Here is a 21,229-nt window from a genome sequence, read left to right on the forward strand (position 1 = left end):
TTCACAGGATCTTCCTGTGTAGTAACGCACATTGATTGCAACAAAAAAGAAGTTCACCACATATTAAGGGAAGAAGACAGATTCCTGTGCAAGGAAACAAAAGTATGTCTTTTTTGCACCTTATTGCTAAAGTGAATGCTGCAAACGACAAATTATCAAATGAGAAAATGTTTCCATTGCCATCAGACAGGAAAAGTTGAAAACATTACTTGGAAGAGTGATGAGACAATACACTGCACATTCAGCACAAAATCAAAAACTTTCATGAATATTTGCATGTAACACGTGATCAAAAATTTACAGAGCTTGACGGATAATGCATGCCAAGCATGCACTGTTATATACATACCATGGTTATATACCCATTTTGAAACAGTACGAAGATATATGCGACCCATAAACATCAAAATTATTTAGTGTATCTGTAGAGCAGCTGCGCAACAGAGCCTTAAACCGTCCGCTACCATTTACTGTTCAAAAGTTGAAGCTTGGCACATTTAGAGAACCAGTCCACTTTCACCTTTCTCCAGCTCTACCAACTCCTTGACAACTCGTTTGATACTACCCTCATGCTTTATCAACAGGCGAAGATTGGTGTTTGCATCATCAAATCCCTGCAAATGAAACAGACATGACATTGAATATCACATAGAGACAACCCTAGAACCTTACCATCAAAAACTACATACCATTTCTTGCAGGTCTTCAAGCAAGTTAACCCAACCAGAACCCAAGAGAAGGTCATCCAAAGTCAACTGCAAGTCCTGGCTGTTCTTCTCTAGTAAGATCGCATTGAGATTGCGATTCTTAAAACCCATCAATTCAAGTTCACGGAGTTTCGTCTCCTGATTAGCGATTTCCATCGGACTCATCCTACCATACTGCTCATCAATGACGCTTACTGTCTGTGGACTGGCCAATTGAGAGCTAACAAGCGGTGTTTGCACCCTTTTGAAGCTCTCCATGTCTTCAGGTTTCTCTATCACAGAGAAACCGTCCACTTCATCCATACAAGAACCAACGTCATGATTTGTAAATCCAGACACTATGAATTGTGCAGATTCAGCAGGGCTTCCTTCATCAGCCTTGAAGCTCTCCAATCCAATGCTTTTTTGGCCAACAAGGCTGGAGTCATCCACCTTTGAAATTTGGGCACACTCAACTTTGCTTTGTTGCTTAATCTCTTCATGCTCATTCATTTCTTCCGCCTTTTGTGCCATCTCATCCCTTCCACTTGCAACCTGAGCTTCATATTGTTCCTTCATCTCCCCAACGACATGAATAGCAATCCAGACACTCTGACCAAACTTTTCCCCGTTAGGTGCCATTAGACACCAGTGGGATATGTAATTCCCAGCTTTCTCCGGTGCTCTCATGTCAACTGAAACATCAAACTCCAACCCCATGGAAAGCCCACCTTCCGGAAGCTGAGAGATAAAAGGGTTGAAAACATCAAAAACTGACCAGACGCACACACATGCACAACAACAAAGCATGCACGCACCCAGATATATGCAAAAAAAAGAAACCTACTACTCAACAATGAGGAGATGTACCATAGTCTAACCTTCAAAAATACAGCTGGCTCTGATGCTAACTTGTCACCTCCTATGTGTATGAGTTGAGTCCCCTGAGGCCAAGACATAGATCCAGTATTGTTCAGTCGCAATGTCCTTGTGAATTGTGTGCAAGGACCCAGCTCTAGTTCATCAAAAACTGACACGTCCTTCAAAAAACTCGCATCGTATTTCTTGGAAATGTCACCAGGAGGGCCTGCTAATGTGCGCAGAAAAGGGCACTCAGATTTCCAGCCATCCGATCCAGAAGCAAAGGGACTAGTCCACTTCGCTGGCACTCCATTGCCCTAAAACCGAGACATAAAATAAAGTACAAGATAGAGTTTAAGCAAAAAAACAAAAAAAAACCAAGAACATGGCTCTTTCCCGCTCGTTATTGAGTAAATATTCTTACTTCCCAAACGCAAAACCATCTACAAAAGAACCAAGAACATGGCTTTTTGCCCATCTTGAACGAGTAAATAATCTTACTTCCCAATCATAATACCATTTACAAGGCTCGCATACTTTCTAAAACCAATTACAATACAAAGAGTCCCAACTTCATCTAAGCAAATTTGCTTTTAAGAAAGAAATAATCAACTTACAAAAAGAGACATTTGAGTTCCCCACAGCCAGTGTAAAATGGCTACTCATTGTTTGGGAACACTAGAACCAAAACATGAGAGGCAAGCCACAAGGGCCAAGAAAACATAATATCACACAACTGCAGACACCACATGTGCAAATACATTCAAACATGACTATCACCGCTCATAGGGTTTTGAAAGACTCACTTTCCCATTCGCTGGAGATGAATGAAAGAAACTGTTGCAAGGTAAGCTCGTAGACTTCTCAATCTTCTGGTAGTCCGAATCATTACCCATTTTGTTGAAGCAGCTAGAACAAAGGTCATAATTGAAAACCCTGCAGGGAAAAATAATGTCATCAAAAAAGGACATGCAAAAGGTGGGTAAGGTCGAGCAACCCTTACTTGGTGGATTTGTATCGCAAACCCTGAATGGGATGCAATTTGCAGCCATCACACCTGACTCCAAAATGCACAATTTGGTTCCCATTATCCATCGAAGAGGAACTCTCTGGGGGCTGGCTGGCACATGGAGTATAAGCAGGGCTTTCAGAGGATGGGGCGGCACTCCGAGGAGCTAGCCGCTGCCCCTCATGCACAATTCTTTTGACAAGGTCCTTTAAAGCCTTCTCAATATTTTTTATCACAACTGCTGGCTGAAGATTTTGAATGTTTTTAATCAAGAGTGCTCGCTGAAGGTTAGGATCAATATTCTGTGCACATTTCGAAAGAAACTGTTTGATATCATCTGCTGCTGCTTGTGGAAATGGAGGTCTGGACGTACGCTCTGGGTTAGCCTTATCATTTAGATTGGGCAGTGGTGATGCTGCATCAGCACTATTGACTCCGTCCCGCAAAACTGCCGATGCAGGGTTATTTGCAACTGGCGCTTCATGCTCAAGGGTTTTCACCTCTAATCGGAGAGGATTTAGGCCTTGCAGAAAGCAGGCATCTACGAGGTCTTGATCGTCGGCCAGAGTGACAATATCCCCCTCTTTATCCACATAGGTGATGAGCAGAACATCATTACTGGCCAAATGAAAGAGCTCACGAACCTTCAACTCTAGGTCGTGAACAGTGAGGGACAAGTCCGAAGACTTCTCTGGAAACGTTTGCAAGACCACCCACCTGCGCAGGGTTTCCTTGTGTTTGATCTGCAAAAGAGAATTATACAACACGTTAGCTACAGAGCGATCATAAAACACTTCCGAAAATTGACGATTCTCAGAAGAAAACGCAGAAAAGAAAGATAATCTTGTTAACGTAGAAGATCAGCGGAAAAAAACGCAGAAAGAAAACCTTGAACACTAAAGCCATGGTGGCGATGGCGAGTACAGCAGGATAACCGTGCCCAACAAAGCAGAGAAGGGGGTATCTGTGAGCCGCGCGGAAACTGAGTGACTCCTCTAATTCTTGGTTGCTGACTTCTTGGGCACCGCCCAGCTAAATTTATTATGTGTATGCATATGCATTTGAGAGAGAGAGAGAGAGAGAGAGAGAGAGATGAAATGAATTGTCCTATTCATAAAGGCCCTCTAAGGTAGTGGTCACGCAAGCATAGTTATCTGTAAGAGATAACTATGCGCAACTAAGCCCCATCATTTGGTACACAAGCAGCGTGCTGCTCCGTCATGGTCATGCGCAGGTGATTTGAAGAAAGTACTGGCAGTTGGAGGTCTCCAACATGAAGCGAGCCGATCTTGAGATGGCGTAGCCGGTACTTTAAAGGAGGCGATAGAGCATGCTTGGCAAGAGGCCACGTTTTTGGCAGCAACGCTTGTATGTAAAAGTTGCAGTTGTGTCAACGGGTGCTAGCTCAGTTGGTAGAGTCATAGCCTATGTGCCTAAGGTCTTGGGTTCAATAACCCCCTTAGCAACCTGAAGACAAGTTCTAAGTCCTTAGGGACTGTTCCCATATGTGGGTGTGGGTGTGTGTGATGGGATGCCTCTCTCCCTACCTGTGAGGCCGTTGTACATAAGGGTGTGTGCGTGTGTTTCAAAGTTCTTGTACTTTCTATATAAAAAAAAAAGTTGCAGTTGTGATTAGCTTTGTTTAATGCAACTTTGCCCTTTCTTGTCCAACTATTCGGATTTTGGCATAGTTACAATTGCACATGCATAGTATTACTAGCCCCATCAATATCCTCTCCTAGAGGCATAATTATCCGGAGAAATAACTGATAACTATGCCTCATGTGACCATGCTCTAGAATAAAAAACACCATTGATGTGTCACATGTGGAAATCGTAAGAGATCCACGTGTTCAATTAAGATAGATGCAATTAATTAGGGGTGCTCTTCCGACGGGGGTGAAGATTCAGGAGAGAGGGATAGGGACAGATCGATGCCTGGGATGCAGGATGTCTAGTGAAGATCTGACCCACCTTCTTATGGAATGCCCAACTATCAGAGGCCTTACAGGAAAAATTTGCAAGTGGGTCCAAAGAACATGGAAAATTGGTTTTTTCAAGACTGATTTACTCCTTGGAGGTAAGAACTTTGGTAGCCCTACCATCCTTATCTGCACTCAAATTATCAGGTTTTGCTTTTTACATAATGTATGGCAAACAAGGAACCGCCGTGTGTTCGAAGGAGTTCCTGAGGTGGCAAGCTTCGCAGAAATTATGCAAGAAAGCAGAGTGCTAATATGGACGCTCGGGCGCAAGCAAAACTCGGATGATTGGTCTAGGATTACTAGTGCCTTGTTGTCAGCGGAATGCTTAGGTAAGGGGAAAATCATGAAACCAAAAGATTAGTGAAGAACATGTTAATGAACCTGGTGTATCAAGGGCTTGGGGGCACGTCGATAGGGGTGGCTCCCCAGATAGCTTATGTAAGTTTGGTCTCTGGATGGTGTCATGGCTCGGCACGAGCATGACATGTTCTTGTAATTTGTTGAGATGATCAATATAATTCACTCACAATTGTGAGTTTTGCAACGAAAAAAAAAAGATAGATGCAATTACGCAATCTACTTTAGCCAATAAGAGGAGAGAGTTGTGAGAGCATCAACAAAGGACCATGCATGATTCCACCCGAAGGATCTAAATCGTCCTTGTGAGAAGATCCCATGCTAGAAGAAGGAGAGCGGCATCTCACTCAAGAAATTCATGGTGTACGACTGTGTATGACGTGCTAGAGTGCAAGAAGGATGCATTTGGTAAGGCATCCAAATTTGGACAGCGGTCAAAGCTATCAATACGACAACAAAGACAAAGTCTTCCCATTGACAACTTGACAAATGAGCTCGTTAGAGCAATCCATGATAAGGATAAAATTGGCTTATAATGAGGAAGGTGTTGAACAGGATCTTGGAAATTGAGCTCAATGAGGATGAACCACGTTTTTGAGAACAAGGTATGTGTCACCTCTAGAAATCATAAGAAGTCCAGATGGTTCACTTCAGAGGACTGCAACGACACAATCTGCTTAAGCGAAAAAGAGAAGAGAGTTGTGAGAGTAACAACAACGGACCAAGCTTGATTCCATCCCAAAGGATCTGAATCCTCCTTGGGAAGATCCATGCAAAAAAAAAGAGAGCGGTATCTTACTCAGGATGTGCATGGTGTACGACTCTATGTGTATGCCATGTCAGAGTGGAAGAAGGATACATTTGGTTAGGCGTGTGCATTTGGCCGGTGTCATAATAACTAATATCTAAGTCTCCTAAATGATTTTCTCATGTTAAACTAATCATTTAATAGAGGAAGTGCCAGGGGAGAAAAAGCTAGAATATTGGTTAAAGCTGGCAGACTGGCCACATTAGGGATCCAAAGGAGGGAAAATAGGGATGCAAAGGAGGGGCCATCTGCAGAAGAGCAATGTGCAATAATGGGCTTAAAAGACCCTAAGGTTCAGCCCATTAAGACTACTAAAATGCTAAGGTTCCAAGATTCAAAGGTTGTGTCCAAAGGTCATCACTAGGGAAATTGGATGCTTTGTGTGTGTACCAAAAAAGTCTTCATGCATCCCTACATAGGAGGGGGCGAACCCTAGAAGTAGGAGATGAGAGAAAAACACACACACACACACACACATTCACAAGCTCCTTTACACAAAGGGAAAGAGGGACACATGTCAGCTCCCTAGCCCAGATGCCCACAAGGTGTACTCAAATCCTATTGGATGGCCATGGAGGTGGACCAATGAGAATTAGGCTAGAGTAAATCTAGTTTAATCAATTTAAAAACACTTAATAAAAGAACCAATAAGAACTAAGCTCTCTAGAAGACTATTGGACAGTCTCCCAAGGGGTCCAATGAGCATTCAACAACCCAATGGCTTGCCTGATTCCTATTGGCCAGGAGACAAAGGGGTCCAATGAGAGTTTAGTTGCATTAATTAATTACGTAAAGCTCTCACAAAAGGGGAAAGGGGGACACATGTCAGAAGGCTATCACTTACGCTACTTAAATTTCATTGGCTAAGCCTGGCATGGACCAAGGGGGTGTCAGGATAAGCAAATAGCAAGAGGGGTCGACCAAGAGAGAGAGGGGGCTGATTTTCTCAAGGCATTATTGCATACACACTCACACTAGTCCATGTGTGGAGTAAGAAGACTCTCTCTCTCTCCTTCTCAAGCTTTAATGGAAAGCTTATCACCTACTCCAAGCTTGTGAGAAGGGAGGCCTACACCAACAACTCTTGGCTTTGTGATGCAAATCCAACCAAGACCCAAGCTTCAATGCATGCTCATCTCCTCTACCATGCTAATTACTAAGCTAAGCTATGCTAATATGAGTGATTATGTGAGGAGATGTACATCTTTCTCGTAAGACTACTTCTTCTTCCTCTCAATCTACTCTCATACCCCGCTAGCTCTCACCATCTTCGAAGGTGTGTGAGGTCTTGGGTCTGAGACCGTGAGGGAATTGATGTTGTGTTTGATAAGTGTTTGCTTAGTGCTTGAAGTTTCCATCTTCATTGCACTAGCTAGTTATTGAAGGAACACAAATAATTGTATTGTAAAATGTCTCCCTTGATGGGGGAAACCTATAATACAAAGCCTTTTGGAGGGGGGACCGGCTCCATGAAAATGTGGTCCTCAACTGTTGTCAATAGCTTAATTTCTCTCTCTCTTTTGAAGTATTGTTCACGCCTATCTAACTAGGTGTTATGCTTTTTGTTGCTCTCTCCACCCAAGCACTCTTGCTATGCTCATTAGGAATCTATTCTAATGAAATGCTCACTATGTCTATGCTATTTTCCGCTACACATAAGTTACTAGGCCATTAAATGTTACATTGGTATCAGAGCACAAGGTTTCTCTTTTTTTGCTCAAGAAGGGAGGTCCTCAAGCTAGCTATTAATGGTTGGTACTATTAATTGCATTTGAGTAAGTAGAATAGGGAATTTTCAGCCTTGCAGTGCGCCTGCCTTCGTGCAGATAACGGGGCATCACCGTCGAGAGCTATGGTCTTAATAGTGGAGTCCTACAGGGCTTGCCTATGGCTTAACCACTATTGAGCTATTAGAAGCTTGACATGAGCCGGTGTTGTTTTGGTGTTGAACGACCCTCTCTTCTATTCCTTGCAATTAATGGTATTCAAGCCACGGGTACAATAGCTTGAGTGCTTTTTCTAAAGGGGTAAAGAGGAGTAGCAACTAGGGCTTGAAGTGCCAAAGTACACCTAAAAAGTTTACACCTAAAAGCTGTTAGAATGGTTGGCAATAGTAAAGAGAGTGAAATTAATGTTGATAACTTTGATTTTGGTAATGAGCAGGCTACTAATGATGTCCCGATGCTTGTTAACTATCTTGTTTGTAGGCTTCAACAAGCCATGGACAATCCATCCCTCCAAAGTGAAGTGTAACGGCAGCTTTGTGCTCATGGAATTCTCCAAGCTCCCCACCATGACGATAGAGCACCTAGGAAGCCTCCTTGCGAGACTTCCAAAAGAGTCCTCTCTCCGATCCGGGAAGAAGAAGAGGATCCATACGAAGTGCTCATAAATTTGCTTCTTGATGACGCATCTCCTTCTCAAAGGAGAACTCAAGAGCCCCCACCGAAGGAACGAGAAAGAAGTGAGTCTCCTGCAACCTCGGCGGAGATGGCTCCACGAAGACGGCGGGCTAAACGCTCTCCATCACCTCCTAAACAGAGAAGACCATCGCACACTTCTCCACACAATAATTGAAAGAGGGATGACAAAAAGCAAGAGAAGAAAAAGGCGAGAAAGAGGACACCCTCTTCTCCATCTTCTTCATCCTCTTCCTCTTATGAAAGTGATGGTGCAAACAAAGAAGATCAAGGCAAGAAAAAGGCGAGAAAGAGGTCACCCTTTTCTCCATCTTCCTCAAATTCTTCATCTTCTGAAGAAAGTGATGGTGCAACTTTTGGACCATCAAAAAGAAGAGGCCATAGGAAATCTTATGCCGCGTGAAAGAGGTCGTCCAAGCTCAAGAAGTTCAAAGAGGGAGGGAAGAGCATCTCTTTCCTTACCTACGATGGCACCTTTGGTGCTGCGGACAAAGTCTTGGCCTTTATTCAACAATTCGATGCGGCGTTTGGAGATGAGGGCTTCATGAAGTCCTCTAAGCTATGCCATGTAGCTATGCACTTTCAAAAGTCCGCCAGACAATGGTGTTCTAGCCTACGGGCCAACGGTGAAGCTCCACAAACATGGAAAGGTTTAAGAGCTTCTATTATGAAGCAATTTTTGGCCATCGATGCCAAAGACAAAGTACTCACCGAATGGCGAAGCTTGAAGCTCCCTTCCTATGAATCCATTCACAAATATGTAGACAAGTTTTGGAACCTACAACTCAAAGCCATTGTTTTCAAAAAGTTGGATTTTGGAGAGCAAAAGCAACAATTTTGTGTGGGCTTAACTAAAGAAATGGCGGAGTATGTCAACTCCCAAAGGCCACGCACCATATCGGCGGTTATACACCATAGTATGGTGGCTTCTTGAATCAATTTCCAAACAGCTAAAAGAAATTCTAGGCCCACGGAAAACAAGGGTTCCAATGAGCCTAAGGGGAAGGAAAATGTCCAAAAGTCTCCTAAGGGCAATTCCAACAAAGCTAAGGAGAAGGGAGTTTACAAAGGCAAAAACAAACTCTCTCCTGAAGAGCTTGAGCATTATCGCAAGGATAACCGTTGTTTCAAGTGCGGCGAGCAAGGGCATGCGTACCGCACTTGTCCCCAAAAGAACACCCGCCATGAGCCTCCTAGAGCTACCTTGGTCAAAATCCAAGAGGAGGAAACTCACCACAAAGGATCTCCTCTATGCCATGCTTGGGGAAAGGTAAGAGAACATGATGCTTTTATTCTCTTTGACCCTGGTTCTACTCACAATTTCATATCTACAGAGTTGGCCACCAAGCTAGGCATACAAGCCTACGAGATGGGAGATGTCCTACTAGCAAATGGTGCTTTCAAGGGGCAAGAAGCTGCAGTCACTCCCTTAATCGGGAAATTGAGGCTCCATGTCCAAAGCTATGTGGACAAAAAGGACTTCTTTATCTCTCCTCTCAAGCATGAGGATGTAATCCTAGGGGCACCATGGTTTGATCGCATGGCTGCCTTTGTTAAATTCCCTGAAAGGAGAATCTACTTCAGGTTCAAAGAAAAGGATATGTACATAGATGCTAAGCAAATGGGTAACACCATACCCATTGTACATATGCAAGCTTTTAACAAGTCAATAAAGAGCTCTATTTCCGTGTGCATGATTTTTGTTAAAGATTCTCAAAATGAACCTAGTGCTTTAACAAAATAAAATATAAACAATCACAAAGAATTAAAGTTATCCAATTTTCTCAAGGGGTTTTGTGCGCTCCTTGCCGCACTGTCGAAGCAAGGGACTTTCCGATACACCGTGTGCGAGCCACAAATGGCTCCAAGCACACAACAAGACTAATCTAGCAAGCTCAAGAGAGCAAAGGGTGAGTCACTCACCGCTCTACACTCGCCTTCGCGGTGGATTCCTCGCCGCGATGAAGAAGAAGCTGCAGTCATGCCGCGCTCAACCGCTTCGCCGCCGTCGTGCCTTCGTAATGCTCGATCGCACACACACTCTCCCTCCCTCTCTCTCTCTCACATACACACACACACAAGGAGGTGAAGAAGAAAAAGATGGAGATGGAGATGGAGCAAGAGCACTCTTCTATTGCACAAATGAGAGAATCAGTGAATTTTAGGTTTAGTTGGCTTTTATTGAGCTTACCCCATTCACACTTGGGCGCCCATGCTTAGCCAACTAATCCCTTGAATGTCCCAGTTAGAGTGCGCCTCTCATCGGCGATCACTCTTACCCTTTTCCTATTGGACCGACAAGCCCGGTACCTGACTCTACCAAATACATAATACATGTCCGTCGTAGGTGATGGGGTGTCCGTGAGCCTTGAGGGTTAACATGCCCCCCTTCCTGATGTAGATTCCGTCCTCGGAAGCTATTGAGTTGAAGCTCGTTCGTCGAGGTGGAAGAGCATTTGTGATGAATGTCCTTAGCCTTCTTCAGTCACTGCAAAATCAAACAACATTGGCACAGTAATTGCATTCTCATAAGTGATTAAAAAGCATATGCAGTTTTAGGTAGACAAATTGATTGGTAAAAGAATTTCAAACAATTTGTCAGCAATGAACATTAAATTGCAATGTAATCAAATGCATAAACAGATGTAAAGGTAATAAATTAAACAAGTCTGGGGTCGCTAATTTGACGGTCGAAAGGCACTAGAGATCGAATATTAATACCATGGGTAAGCTTCTTAATTTTCTGTGGTCAATTAAGTTGTTTAATCGCGAGAGCCAAGTATTCATGTTCGAGGGCTGACTAGAGGCTATATCTAGAAGACCTTGTAGTTAAGCTACCATAAAAGGAATTTCTCATGAAATCATCGCCTGACTGATTACTTTTTCTTTGACCCCCCAAAGTCTTTTCACAGTGATTCAATTTTGATGTGTGTGCTTATTTTGTATGCCTTGGGTTTTTTGCTTTTCAAGTAAAAGCGCCCATACTGGGAACCTCTAGGGCTCTAGTACCATAGGCAATACATGTGAGTGAAGTACCAAATCAAGCTGAGATTTCTCTTCCAGCTTAAGATTTTACAGTGTGGCACTTTGATTTTTTGTTTGTTCATTTTCAGCATTTTAATTTTGTAACTTTGGGGGGTCATATAACACTGATACACCTCCCCAGGCTCATCACACTAGTAAACTCCCTTTATAATACTTAAGCTAAAGGTCAATAGGGTCAAGCCCACTAGAAAGCCCTAGTACATTTCACACAATGCTGCCTAAATCGGATTAAGAACCTAAGTAACCATTAATTATTAGGAAGGCATTCCCCATGGTATTAAGAGAAGATTTCTAACACTTAACTTGGTCAAACTAGTTTGTCGGACTGCTTGATTTTTAAACCTAGACAAGTGATTATGACAAAAAATTACATTGAATTAAATGTTTGATACTAAGCAAACGCGGTGAATATTAGGCTACCAATCACAATTAAAGCTGACAATCATAGATGCAAAAAAGATAAGGGGCAATGCTAATGGACAAGAAACACCTGTTTGTGTTGATGGTCGCGCTTGATTTGAAAAGTGAGTCGAGATAAAGATTCCATGAAGGTCCAAATTACCGATAGCAACACGCTCCTGTACACACTAGGAAACAAAAGGAATACCTCCAGGAGGCACATTAGTGGAAAAAGGTACTAACACTTATTGAACACAACAAAAAACATAAGGAACCCTAACCTAATTATTTGCACTCCCCCTAGAGAGTCAAGGGAATAGGATATTGTAGAGGTTGGGGGGAAACCCTAAGGCTAAACCCCTATCCTCGTCGTCGAGATAAACAAAGTCATCATCCATGAGACCATATGTGCCATCCGTGTAGTCGTGTAAATTTTCTTCTTCATCATAGGTGCCCATGTTTACTAAGAAGGTCACTAGACGCCTATAGTCATCTTGGTCAAAAGGGTAGGCTTGTGCAATGGGAGAAACGCTCTCTACTAAGTATGGATCAGACGTGGTCAAGAGACGTATCAGCCATTCTAACTCCTCAAAATTCCTCTCACATGCTAGCATACCTATCAAATCCCATTCACATGCAAGCACTGGAAAGACCATGTGAAATATTTGTGAAAAGTAACGAGGGTACCTCTCACCCAAGGCAGGAGTGGATGACTCTAGCGTACTAGCCACATCTGTACACGCAAATAGATGATGGTTAGAGTGCAAATATTACAAGGCTCGTGTTCTTGTGCATAATTTGTTTTTATGATTTGTGTTATGGCTCTTACTCTTTTACTTTTTTATCTTGTTTTTGTGAGTATAAGGCTTTATATATACATTCCCTAAGATTGGAGATTAAGAGGTCAGGGAGAAAGGTTGAGAGGGAAGCAAGTGAATGATGGATGTCCACAAACACTCCCCCCTTCCTTGGGTAGATCATACCGTTTGAAATGATGTCGTCACCCTTTGAAACCAATTGTTCCAGTTGGTAATAGGTGAGGATTTTTGCCATTAGTTTTCTATTACCCTAGGTGCCTCGTCAAGTTGCAAGGGTGGTAAGGTACTCTCCCAGGATCGAACTTGAAGTGGTTCATCAGGTGATTCTTGAACACTGGGAGGTGTGGATTCTTTTGCAGCTTCATGGAGGTCCACTACTATAGATGGAGGCTGTGTAGAAGCTTTTACCTCTATGGATGTATTACATGAGGAGCTAGAAGCTTCATGGAACTCCCCCCTTCCTGAGCTAGGTGGAATAAATTGGTTTTGCCTTGGAGCCCAAACTAGCTCTGGACTAGGTGTGTAGCATTCTGTGATCTTACCCTTCCCATGGTCTGCCATTGGCTTTAGCGTTACATTGTTTGACTCATATGGGTTTGTTGTCGATAGGGAAGGACACATTTTACGTTTAGGTACCCAAATTTGCTCATTTCCATCATAGTAGCCTTGGGCTTCTAATAGTTGTTTTGGAATCCATCGTGATTTGGTCTTGACTCTCCTAGGGCGCGCTCTTGGTTTTCCCGGGAAATTTTTTCTTGGAATGGATGGGAGGGTTGAGGTAGTTGGAAGTAAGGCCTTGGGGACCCATTGATATGTACTCTTAGGTCGTGCAGGTTGAGTACTTGCAATATTACTGCTTGCTGCAACTACAAGTGTTGAAGTGCTAGATTCATGGGTAGCCGGCAAAGACGAGTTAACCACCTTGGCTTGTGAATGTTGGCTATCCTTCAACTTTGCTAGAGTTTGCAACATAGGTGACTTTGCTTGAATGATAGGGGTAAGAGTCGGTGGTCGCGTCGTGACACTACCACTATCCCAATCAATAGTGCATTTGGTTGCCAACATCCACGTGCGTCCCAGGTTTACGTTGCCTTCCATAGCTCCTGCGGGCATGACTAGAAACCTCTACACTATGCTTTCATTGTCATAGACAACAGGGGTCTGAAGGACTCCAAGAATAGCAGTTTTCTTTTTATTAATGCCCTTGACTTGCATCGTACTTGGGGATAGGGTCGGTTTCCCTAATTGACACCAAACTCCATAGGATAACAAATTGTTTTTAGCTCCCGTATCTAATAAGGCATTGTATAGTACTTTCCCATAGGGGCTATTTAGCTCAATTGGGTATCGTAGGGGTAGCTCAGATTCTAATGAGTCGTCATCTGTGTCCTCGAAAAATGCTTGCGTGATTCCCAGATTAGCCTCTCGTTGGCGTCTAAGACGTTGTTGTCGTTCTCGAGCCTCAACTCTTGCTTGGATTTTTTTAAAGCTCTGCTTGTTCCTTGGCAGCCTTCTTTTGATGGATGGCTTGCAACTCTTCCTGGCTTAGAGGATCATAATATCTTTTGAATTTACTCCCATTAAGGAATCCAATGGTTTCAACTCCATCTAGAGTCTCCACACGAATGGTACCTTGCGGAGTAATTTCACACACTCGATATGGTCCCTTACCAGTGTATTTCAATTTCTTCTTTTCATTACGTATCCCGTACATAAGAACTTTATCACCAACCTTGATGTCTTTATCCTTTAAATGGCTATCAAGCCACTTCTTTCTCCTATCCTTCTCCACTAGAGCATTTCGCACAGCTAATTGCCTTTCTTCATCTAGCCTTTCCAGGATGGGTTACCATCCCAACCTTCTTGAGAAGCTACTCGAAGACTAGGAATGACAAACTCCCATGGCATAACTGCTTCTTGGCCATACACCATCTTAAACGGTGTGCAATTAATAGCAACTTTATACGCAGTACGATAAGCCCATAAAGCTGATGTAAGCTTTAGGTCCCAATCAGTGCGATGAGCCTCGACTGTCTTTGTCAAAATGGATATGAGAGTTTTGTTGGTACTCTCAGCTTGGCCATTTGCTTGGGGATAATAGGGTGTAGACTTGTGGTGAGATATCATGAAGTTTGATGTGATTTCTTTTATTACTTCATTTATAAAATGAGTTCCATTGTCACTCACAAGTTCAAAGGGGCATCCAAAACGTGTGATAATGTTCTCCTTAGCTGTTGTTTTTGCATCCGCCTTTTGTGTTGCTTTTGCTTCAGCCCATTTGGTTACATAGTCGGTAGCCACAATGATATATCGTGATTGCGTGTTACGTGCAGCCGGACTAATCGGTCCTACAAAGTCTAAGCCCCACTTTTCAAATGGTTGGGTTACCTTGATGGGATGTAGAGGCATCCTATCCCTTCTTTGTGGCTTGTTGAAGCGTTGGCATTCATCACATCCCTTTGCAAAAAGTGATGCATCCTTAAACAGAGTGGGCCACCAATAGCCTGACGGTAAGATCTTTCGGGCAGTCAATGTTATGGAATTGATATTTATCCATTTACCACTGCTACTAACGGAAGTCGTGGCTCCCTGCAAAATACATAGAATAACATGCTACAGACCATAAATCAATAGATCTCCATACCTGCACCATCGTGTACGCGTAAACGCCATAGAAAATCTCACACGAGTCGAGAGACAGAGAGCGAGACAGAGTAAGCGAGCACTGCCAGGCGCACCTCCTAGAGTGGAGTGCTACGCCGGCACGGTGAGAGAGAAGAGAAGAGAAGAGAGGAGAGAAGAATACACAGACACTGGGTGCAATCTCCCCCCGTGCAAGAGTGACCATTTCCCTCTTGCACGTATTTGTTATATATATTTCTTGAATGGTCAAATTGGTTACAAACTGGCCGGCCGGTCATAAATGGCCAAAGCTCATAAATAGCACTTCAATAATCAAATATACATAAAATATAATATCCTTCTGCATAATCCATTATATGCTAATGCTTTTGCCACCTGTCAGCTGTAATAAATGGATAAATATCAATTCCATAACATACCTCTCCGTTGGAAAGCAACTATCCTCAGTTGCGAAGATAAAAATCTGCAAACAATACTTGACAAAAACAATGATTAGAAATCTATATCAAATAGTTTAAAAAATCCATAAAATTAGACAACATTGCTTATGCCTGCCGTCATCCACATACTACCTATTCTAGTGTCCCATACCACTAGAATAAGCAGTATATGTCATACCCTGATGAATCAGGATATCATTGGTCACACTCATCATCAATCTCATAATGTCAAATCTCATCACATAAACACTACCATAATAATCACCAGATACCAAATCCCAATCAAATTCCAATTCCATAGTATAAGTCCAAATCCAAATCACTTTCATTATGTACCCGGGTAACAAAATCATACCAGTTGCAGTGGTGGCCAGCCACTGCAGCATGATTTTGTGATTGGTGTTGCCTCAACCGGTGGCATAAGCAATATTGTCTAAATTTATGGATTTTTTACTATTTGATACAGATTTCTAATCATTGTTTTTGACGAGTATTGTTTGCAGATTTTTTATCTTCGCAATTGAGGACAATTGCTTTCCAACGGAGAGGTATGTTATAGAATTGATATTTTATTATTTGTTGCAGCTGACAGGTGGAAAATACTGGGACCGAGCTAGGCCTATGCGAATGAAAGTATATACATTGTACATTTTATCATTCAAGTGCTCTTTTATGAGTTTTGGCCATTTATGACCGGAAGGCCAGTTTGTACTCACTTTGACCATTCAAGAATCTATAAATTAAATACGTGCAAGAGGGAAATGGTCACTCTTGCACGGGGGGAGATTGCACCCAGTGTCCGTCTCATTCTTCTCACGTCTCTTCTCTTCTCTCTCGCTGTGCCGGCGTAGCACTCCGCTCTAGGAGGTGCGCCTGCACGTGTTCTTTCGCTCTCTCCCGCTCTCTGTCTCTCTCTCTGTTCGTATTGTGCTCTATTATGGATTGTGTGACTCGACAGGTACGTAGATTTGTTCGTTTATGTCTTGCTATGCTCTATTTTTTGATATTTTGCAGGGTTCCTACGCTCCCGTCTGTAGCAGTACAAACGGAAGAGCGGAGAGCCCTGCAAAATATCCAAAAATAGTACACTGCAAGCCATAAACAAGCAAAACTGTATGCCTGGCAACCATCTTTGCACATACTCCAAGCCGTACGTGATAAGAGAGAGACAAAGAGCGGGAGAGAGAGAAAGAAAACGTGCAACGCACCTCCTAGAGCGGAGTGCTATGCCGGCACGGCGAGAGAGAAGAGAGGAGAGGAGAGAAGAAGACATGAGCACTGGGTACAATCTCCCCCCGTGCAAGAGTGAGCATTTCCCTCTTGCACGTATTTATTTATAGATTTCTTGAATGCCCAAAAATGAGTACAAACTGGCCGTCCGGACATAATTGGCCAGAGCTCATAAAGAGCACTTGAATAATCAAATATACATAAAATGTAATATCCTTTTGTATAATCCATTATCTGCTGATGATTTTGCCACCTGTCAGCTGCAATAGACAATAAAATATCAATTCCAACAACTGGCTGCGCACCACCCAACCTCCATGCAGTAACTCAGCATATTGCGGTTGTGGTCCCATGACCACTCGCAGTGACTCTCTCTCTCACCCTGAAAACCTTCTTTTTCTCTCGTCTCATTATGCAGCAGGGATGCCATGCAGAATTCCCTCTCTCTCTCTCACACGATCGTCGGTCTTTCTACTCTGCAGTTACGGCTCACTCTCGCCCACTCCCTTGATTCCCAGCATGCGCACATGCATTGGTTGCTACCGTCATCCCTCTCTCACTTGACTAGCCCACCATGCAGCACACAATTAGCTTCCTCCTCTGCCACTTTCAACCATGCAGAGCGGCGCCAACCACAGTTGTCTCCCTCTCGGTCTTATTATTATTATTATTTTGATGCCAGCCACAGCTGTCGAACGTCTCACTCTCTCTTTCTCTCAGTTGTTCTGCCGTCCACCTGGCACCCTCATGCAAACGACCTTCTCTCTCTCAGAGCCTCCGGGGATTATGCAGAAGGATATTATATTTTATGTATATTTGATTATTGAAGTGCTATTTATGAGCTTTGGCCATTTATGACCGGCCGGCCAGTTTGTAACCAATTTGACCATTCAAGAAATATATATAACAAATACGTGCAAGAGGGAAATGGTCACTCTTGCACGGGGGGAGATTGCACCCAGTGTCTGTGTATTCTTCTCTCCTCTCTTCTCTTCTCTTCTCTCTCACCGTGCCGGCGTAGCACTCCACTCTAGGAGGTGCACCTGGCAGTGCTCGCTTACTCTGTCTCGCTCTCTGTCTCTCGACTCGTGTGAGATTTTCTATGGCGTTTACGCGTACACGATGGTGCAGGTATGGAGATCTATTGATTTATGGTCTGTAGCATGTTGTTCTATGTATTTTGCAGGGAGCCACGACTTCCGTTAGTAGCAGTGGCGTAGGGAGCCCTGCAAAATATCAAAAAATAGAGCATAGCAAGACATAAACGAACAAATCTACGTACCTGTCGACTCACACAATCCATAATAGAGCACAATACGAACAGAGAGAGACAGAGAGCGGGAGAGAGCGAAAGAACACGTGCAGGCGCACCTCCTAGAGCGGAGTGCTACGCCGGCACGGCGAGAGAGAAGAGAAGAGAGGTGAGAAGAATGAGACGGACACTGGGTGCCTTGCTTTGAGGTTTCATATCATGACTCTCTTAAGCGATGCTTGAATAAATTCCTCTTTTTGGTCTTAGCAATCTATTTGACAGTGTACTTCAGGGACGGTTGCAATACTTTTGTAGACAACAGCCATTGCCGGCATTCCTCGGCACAATGATGATTTTACTCTAACAATTTTGACTTTTTAGTTTAAGTTTTAGTTTTTTTTAGTGCTTCACTATACTTCATTTTAATTTTACACCCAAACATTGTATTAGATTCATAAGGAATGTATCACTTTGGTCCCATAGCCCTTTGCAAGACGGGTGATATAACATTTCATTTCATTTTGCTCTCGCTCTTCCCTCTCCCACTATGACTCCTTACAACAGCGAACATTGAGGAAGCTCTTCAATGACCCGTGCCATAATTTCTCGAACAACGTTTTAGTCTTTCCAATCTTTCACGTTACCTCATTTTTACTTTGTACCCAGGCATTGGATCACATTCACACGAATTGTATTAGGTTGGCCCCATATGCGCTTTTAGCCTTTTGACATCTGTTAATATAACATTTCATTTCATTTCTTCTCTCTCTTTCCGTCTTCTCCTCCCTTCCCCCTTGGTCGCTGCTCGATGTCATGGAAGCATTGGACATCGACAAGGCTCTTAGGCAACCAATGCAATACTTTCTTACACGATACCCTTTGCCTGGTGTCCTCGGGCATTGACCATGAGGACACTGATTTTTGTCACTATTTTACTATGTCAATCTCATTGGCGTCTGCATAAGCCACATGCTACTCGACATTCCACCGCAAATCTTTGACATCGACCTAAACACGGGGGATGCAAGGGCTATCATCGGCACCGGGGGCAATCTTCTCAGCCACCAATGAATTAATGTAATCTCTCAGCCACTTAGACCCTTTACCAATCCAATGTTCAAATTTCTCTCTACACCTTTGTTTGATATCTTTGTAGTGCTTAATTTGAATGGTACATAAATATTTAGGACAATAGGATGATGCCACCGGGCAATAAAGCTCTTCTAACATTACATGTTGAAGCATTTCAATAGTTACAAATGCACATACAAACCCCTTCTTATATCAGTAGATACCTCTAGGCTAATCGAGACCAGAACAAAAGCTTTATTAGAACCAAATTCAATGTATATTATGTCATCGTTCTTTGGTGTGGAGGAATCCTTGAATTAGATTGTCAAGGACATAAAACATATTAATTATAAATAAATAAATAGAGTAGGATAATTAGACCCAAAATATACTACTATTTGGCTGTCGTGATGCATACATTTAATGTAGATGAATTTGAAACATGCACGTATGAGCGGCCAAACAAAATTAGGACTCTAAAGAAACAACTCACACTGTACTTTTTTGGTTAGTGACACTAGTTGATCTATGCTATTTAATTAGAATTGCAAAAAATTTCTTTCCGCTCAATTGTCTCACATTTGTTTCAAATGTATACTAGTCCCTTTTGTAGTTATAATTGCAAGTTCATGACTAATTATTAACCCCACACTAGCACATTTTGGATCTGTTAGCTATAATTTGGTCGAAGTTTTCTAGTTGCAGCACTTGTACCTCTCCCCATATGCCAACAATGGTACATATTTTCAAATACAATATACCCTCGTGGTATGTACATCAAATACGTCATTCCTCTTTTCATATTTTATTTCTCTGCATTATGTTCTACGTTGAATACTCGAACACTGCTAAGGTCATCACTTCTAATTATATCGAAAGGAATTTTTATTGAGATGATTTTTTTATAAGCTATGCAACTACTCATGCGAGCTAAGGTACTATGGGATAATCAACAACACTTTGTAAGGACTTTGATATATTGCACAATGGTGTCAAACACATAGTAAATATTTTTCTCCTTTATGTCTTGCCTAGTCCATTGGTCACATGCACACAGATCCGCCGATTTAGGCAGTGTGTAAATGCTCGTCTGGGTGTCGATTCGCCGATTTAGGCAGCACCAATTATCTGTGCCGATCCGCCGATTTAGGCAGCACACTAACAAATTACAGATCTATTCACAATGGTAAGTGCAGATCCACCGATATAGACAGCATTAGTGCAGATTCGCCGATCTAGGCATCACGTCTTCTTGGTGTAGATTCGCCGGTTGAGGCAACACCAATCACAAAATCATGCTGCAGTGGCTGGCCACCACTGCAACTGGTATGATTTTGTTACCCGGGTACATAATGAAAGTGATTTGGATTTGGACTTATACTATGGAATTGGAATTTGATTGGGATTTGGTATCTGGTGATTATTATGGTAGTGTTTATGTGATGAGATTTGACATTATGAGATTGATGATGAGTGTGACCAATGATATCCTGATTCATCAGGGTATGACATATACTGCTTATTCTAGTGGTATGGGACACTAGAATAGGTAGTATGTGGATGACGACAGGCATAAGCAATGTTGTCTAATTTTATGGATTTTTAAAACTATTTGATATAGATTTCTAATCATTGTTTTTGTCAAGTATTGTTTGCAGATTTTTATCTTCGCAACTGAGGACAGTTGCTTTCCAATGGAGAGGTATGCTATGGAATTGATATTTATCCATTTATTACAGCTGACAGGTGGCAAAAGCATTAGCATATAATGGATTATGCAGAAGGATATTATATTTTATGTATATTTGATTATTGAAGTGCTATTTATGAGCTTTGGCCATTTATGACCGGCCGGCCAGTTTGTAACCAATTTGACCATTCAAGAAATATATATAACAAATACGTGCAAGAGGGAAATGGTCACTCTTGCACGGGGGGAGATTGCACCCAGTGTCTGTGTATTCTTCTCTCCTCTCTTCTCTTCTCTTCTCTCTCACCGTGCCGGCGTAGCACTCCACTCTAGGAGGTGCGCGTGGCAGTGCTCGCTTACTCTGTCTCGCTCTCTGTCTCTCGACTCGTGTGAGATTTGCTATGGCGTTTACACGTACACGAGGGTGCAAGTATGGAGATCTATTGATTTATGGTCTGTAGCATGTTATTCTATGTATTTTTCAGGGAGCCACGACTTCCGTTAGTAGCAGTCAA

General features: G+C 42.6%; 1 protein-coding gene across 1 annotated transcript; it reads right to left on the minus strand.

Annotated features, from left to right (window-relative positions):
• Window positions 1–240: 240 nt before the first annotated feature.
• LOC147427124 (protein NBR1 homolog) lies at window positions 241–3,601 on the minus strand. Its single transcript, XM_086498558.1, has 6 exons — window positions 3,445–3,601; window positions 2,551–3,299; window positions 2,354–2,483; window positions 1,568–1,864; window positions 690–1,427; window positions 241–614 (listed from the first exon to the last, which is right to left on the minus strand). The coding sequence occupies exons 1-6, from the start codon at window positions 3,460–3,462 to the stop codon at window positions 498–500; spliced, it is 2,049 nt and encodes a 682-aa protein (XP_086354684.1). The 5' UTR covers window positions 3,463–3,601; the 3' UTR covers window positions 241–497.
• Window positions 3,602–21,229: the final 17,628 nt, after the last annotated feature.

The sequence above is a fragment of the Adiantum capillus-veneris genome, chromosome 24, assembly GCF_014529385.1.
Source record: "Adiantum capillus-veneris isolate H3 chromosome 24, ASM1452938v2, whole genome shotgun sequence".
NCBI classification, from domain to species: domain Eukaryota; kingdom Viridiplantae; phylum Streptophyta; class Polypodiopsida; order Polypodiales; family Pteridaceae; genus Adiantum; species Adiantum capillus-veneris.